Raw genomic sequence first — 5,072 nt, 5'->3', positions numbered from 1 at the left:
CAAAGGCAAAAAGCTATTTATAACATTTATTACAATTTCAAATAACTTTTGATGACTATTTTTAAATACATTTTGTTAACTTTGTGAAAGTATTAAGTTAAAAACATTTAATCAATAATATTGAGCAATTAATTAAATATCAGTGCCAATTGATATGCTTATTATATTAGATGTTAATATATATATATGCTCAGTAAACTAGCTAGTAAACAAAAATGTACTTGTATTAAGCTATATCTTGAACTTTTGTTATATTTCAGCAAATTTTTTCTTATAATTTTGTAATATTTTAGCAGTATATTCTCAGGGGTAAAAGACCCCCTGGGGCATTTTTCCCCAAAGGAGAGAGTGCCTTTAGGCCCAACCATAATCACCACAAAAAACAAGATGGCTATAAAAAAGTATTCTAATTTTTGTCTCTGTAAGTGTGGATTACTTAGCCTAAGGCACAGGTGTCAAACCGGTTCCACAAAGGGCCGAGTGTCTGCAGGTTTTTGGTTTTTCCTATGAATTGGTTCCTAGTTCATACCTACACAACCAGGTGAGGGTAGAAACTAACCAATCAGTGACCTAATTAACCAATCAAGTACAAGGAGAGAGCAAAAACCTGCAGACACTCGCCCTCCGTGGAACCGGTTTGACACCTCTGGCCTAAGGCCTTCCTATCGACATATCAAAACCAGTTAAGGGGTCTAACGTCATTACACCACATGGCAATGTTTTCTAAATGACAAAAAATAATATAAACTTATGTCAAAACCGTTTTTGTGGATGAATAATAGCAACCAAGGAAAGTGTGGAAATAAAATTAATTGTCATTTGGTGGTTTGTTGGACAATAACGGGGGGCATTTAACCCAGGGAGGCGTTTAATCCCAAGCCACCCTACCCACAAATTAAAGCTTAAACTCTGCAATTTAACGCTATAGCATTGTATCATCTTGCAAAGTGCTGGAATGCAGAGCCAATAACAAAATGTGTCACTGTCCAAATACTTTGTAAAAGCCCAGGTCTTCATCGCATTTTGCTTTGTTGAGTGCAGGTGGACGGATTGCAATGCATCATAAAAAAAATATTTTTTCAGTGTTCAAGTCAAACAATCCTACAGCCAGAAATGTGTGCAATTATATTTATACACCAAACAACTCTTTAACCATAGTAGCACTTTAGTATGTTCATTTCATACTGTCCTAACTATCTGCTATATAACGGTTAAAAACCTGTTTTACTGTTCCAACAAATGTGCACTGATCTACCTACCGTAATGTTTTTTTTTTGTTAGATAGAAGCCATATCAATGTAAATATCTCTCAAACATATTTAAGGAATCTTTGTCTTATTCACAATAAGATAAATATCAGCTACATCACCGAAAAGTGTCTTTCAAGTAATGTCTAAATATTGTCATGTGTTGATGACGCGTGTTGAGAATTTTACGTGTACCAGAATTTCTGAAGAAGGACGAGGATCCGGTCCAAATGGAAATTTAGCACAAAGATTTATTAATATGAATTGATAAGTCAAAATACATGAAATACACTGCAGCGGTCAAATATTTGCTCAACCCTCGAGCTTCCACAAAATATTCGCGCCGAATAAAGATCGAACATTGGTTTTAATACTCCCGCCACAGGGGCGGTTACTTTTCACTCTCGTGAGTAAAACCCATCCGTGTTGGCTCTTCGTTGGCATGGTGACATGTTGGACGAATTTCTTGGTTTTCGCTATCCAATGAGGAAGGACATGCACTAACTCTCGAGCATAGATCAACAGGTTCTTTGCATACAGGTGTGAAATCTTAATCAGGTTACAGTAATTTACATTCTATTGTCCTAACCTAGACTAGAACATCAGGGGGCTGGAGACAGAAGGTCTCTTTGTGCTGTATAGGGGCAGTTTCATTTGTATGTTAATTGTGGGGTTTTAATCCTGTCTCTCTATCAGAGCCAGGTGTAAAGTCTGAGTGTGTGTGGCTGTGTGTAATTCCAGGAGTTCTAAACTTTATGATTATTGTATTCAATCATATTTCCCTAACCTGGCTGCAGCATACAATTTAATAAAACAAAAACATAAGAATACATGGTTATTAAATCAACATTATTTAAACTACATTTATCTCAACACGCGCCAACATGGGAGATGGAATCAAATCTGATCTGAGCTTTGAACAATATGAAAAAGCGAATCAAAGCTAAAATCATGAATTACATGTAAACTTGGAGGGAGAAGAGAGGAATGCATAGACGTGTTTTATAGAATTTTGTATCGTGCAATATATTGTATAGTGTTTCTTTTTTGTGGTCTGTCACCAATGAACATAAATAAAATAAAAATAAGATCACACTTTTTGTATTTATCGTGTTGTCCTGAGCGCACGTGATTGGTAACTTTGGTTTAACACGCCCACTCTGCAAACACGGAAGTGACTATGTAGTAGCAATATAGAACATGCTGCAATGAAAACAAGATTTTAGCTAGAACTTAAGTTATCTTCCACTTAATTCTTTAGTTTCTGGATTAGAATGTTTATGTTTCATTTACTAACTAATCACCGTTAAAGGTGTCATCTCACGTGCTAAAAGCAGCCACATGAATTAATTTCAATAAGCCATGTGGTTCTTCAGTTCCTAACCTAGTATTGCGTAGCTGGCTATATATTTAGCTGCTGTCTAGTTCTGTTTCAGCGTCATAAATATATCTGAAGATATCGTCGTAACAGTTTCGTGATGGACAGCACAGAGGATGGTCAAATGGAGGCAATGGATGAAGATCAGGGTAGGACATTATTAATGGTTTTCACAACCACCGACAGTTTTAAGCTTAGCCTCATCTGTATTTTCACATAAAAACGTCAGTTAGAGGCAAGTGTTAAGTTACTTGACCAGCTGCTTAGTGTCTTTGGGATGTGACTTAATAAAAAGTAAAGTGGTTGCATGCAAACATTTGAACTCATTATGTCGTAATTAAGATGACATGAGTTGAGATACCTCCTACTGAAATGTTCGGTAGATAGTGCAGGTTGACAGTTCTTCGGTCAGTATGTAGGTCTTCTACAGTTGTGTAAGGTACTTTTTCAATTGTTCAAACCAACTTTCAGTGACCTCTGGGGTTGACTAGCGTGCAGCCACATCCTGGGTTGTTGACCACAGTTCCTTGGGCTGTAAACATCTGGATAATACTGCAGTCTGTTCAAAAAATTCTAACAGTAATTCCAAGTCCCCAGATGGTTACTGTAACATAAACTAAGGAATGTCTATATTTTTAGAATTATGTTGTTTCCTACATTGTTCTTTGGTCCTCAATATTTTGACATTATTATAGGGAATGTAAAGTTCTGTTTTCTCTTTCTCTAACCCTGTAAAGTTACAATTCCTTCCCTGTGGGCAACTACACCTGCAGAAATTTGTAATTAAAATTTTAAAGCTTTGTCTTCTTGGTCCTGTGTAGCTGTGACACAAATAAATAAATAAAGCATCCTCCACTTGAAACTTATTTTTGATGAAACAGATAATTATTGAAATACAGAGCCCCAAGTGTAAAAGAATACTCAGCTGTGTGATTGTATCTATGAGGTTATATCTTGTTGGCAGTGTGGCAGTGTAATGGCAGTGCATGGTGGTCTCACAAATAGCAATGCAAATCATCTTAACGCTGTCTGGAATAGTGGAATGGATGTCTTCAGGGTTGTGTTCTGGGAAGTCCTATGGGTGATAGGAAACCTGTAAATTTAATCATGTCTCTCTGGGGAATGCACTTTCCCAGTGCATGTATCACAGAGTACCTCACTGAGTGTGAAACTGCTAGCTCAATCAGATTGCCAACTTGATGTAAAGAGATGTTTTTGTTTCTTTTAATGAATGGTTAAAATCTTTCTTTCTCACTTGTATTAATATACATTTATATAATTGCATAATGTTAAACTATAATATACACTGATCAGCCATAACGTTATGACCACTGACAGGTGAAGTGAATAACACTGATTCTCGTTATCATGTCAGTGGGTGGAATATATTAGGCTGCAAGTGAACATTCTGGCCTCAAAGTTGATGTGTTAGACGCAGGAAAAATGGGCAAGCGTAAGGATCTGAGCAAATTTGACAAGAGCTAAATTGTGATGGCTAGATGACTGGGTCACAGCATCTCCAAAACTGAAGCCCTTGTGGGGTGTTCCTGGTCTGCAGTGGTCAGTACCTATCAAAAGTAGTCCAAGGAAGGAAAAGCGGTGAACCGGCGACAGGGTCATGGGCGTAGCAATGGAAGATGATGACCTGGTCTGATTAATCACATTTTCTTTTACATCACTTGGATGACCAGGTGTGTCGCTTACCTGCAGAACACGTGGCACCAGGATGCATTATGGGAAGGAGGCAAGCCAGCGGAGGCAGTGTGAGGCTTTAGGCAATGTTCTGCTGGGAAACCTTGGGTCCTGCCATTCATGTGGATGTTACTTTGACACGTACCACCTACCTGAGCATTGTTGCAGACCATGTGCACCCTTTCATGGCACAGTATGCTCTGATGGCTTTGGACTCTTTCAGCAGGGCAATGCGCCCTGCCACAAAGCAAAAACATTTCAGGAATGGTTTTAAGAACACAACAATGAGTTCAAGGTGTTGACTTGCCCTCCAAATTCCCCAGATCTCAATCCAATTGAGCATTTGTGGGATGTGCTAGACAAACAGGTCCAATATCATGGAGGCCCCACCTCACAGTTTACAGGACTTAGAGGATCTGCTGCTAACCTCTTGCTGCCAGATACCACAGCACACCTTCAGAAGTCTAGTGGAGTCCATGCCTCGACAGGTCAGGGCTTTTTTGGTGGCAAAAGGGGACCTACACAATATTAGGCAGGTGGTCATAATATTATGGGTTATCGGTGTATATTTCATGCAGTAATTATTTATTACCTATACAGGGTGGCAATCATTTTGGAGGTGACTGTACGACACTCTGTTCCATTGTCTGTTTAATAACATTATTTGACCGACTGACTAGTTTGTCATCAGTTTGTCTGGCCTTCTTTATGTCCTGTAGACATTTATTTGACCAGCTGTCATGGTGCGGTGAGCA

General features: G+C 38.4%; 1 protein-coding gene across 1 annotated transcript in view; it reads left to right on the top strand.

The window, feature by feature from the left end:
- The first annotated feature begins 2,406 nt into the window (after nucleotides 1-2,406).
- LOC105006184 (nucleolar transcription factor 1-A) overlaps nucleotides 2,407-5,072 on the top strand; it is a 31,232-nt gene continuing 28,566 nt past the window's right edge. Inside the window, exon 1 of the mRNA XM_010864576.4 lies at nucleotides 2,407-2,774. Coding sequence (XP_010862878.2) covers nucleotides 2,726-2,774 — 49 coding nt within the window. The 5' untranslated portion in view covers nucleotides 2,407-2,725. The remainder of the gene's footprint in view (nucleotides 2,775-5,072) is intronic.

Source organism: Esox lucius, chromosome 5, assembly GCF_011004845.1.
Source record: "Esox lucius isolate fEsoLuc1 chromosome 5, fEsoLuc1.pri, whole genome shotgun sequence".
Lineage (NCBI taxonomy): Eukaryota > Metazoa > Chordata > Actinopteri > Esociformes > Esocidae > Esox > Esox lucius.
Note: the sequence above shows the minus strand (reverse complement) of the source record. Positions and strands in the feature narration are given on the sequence as shown.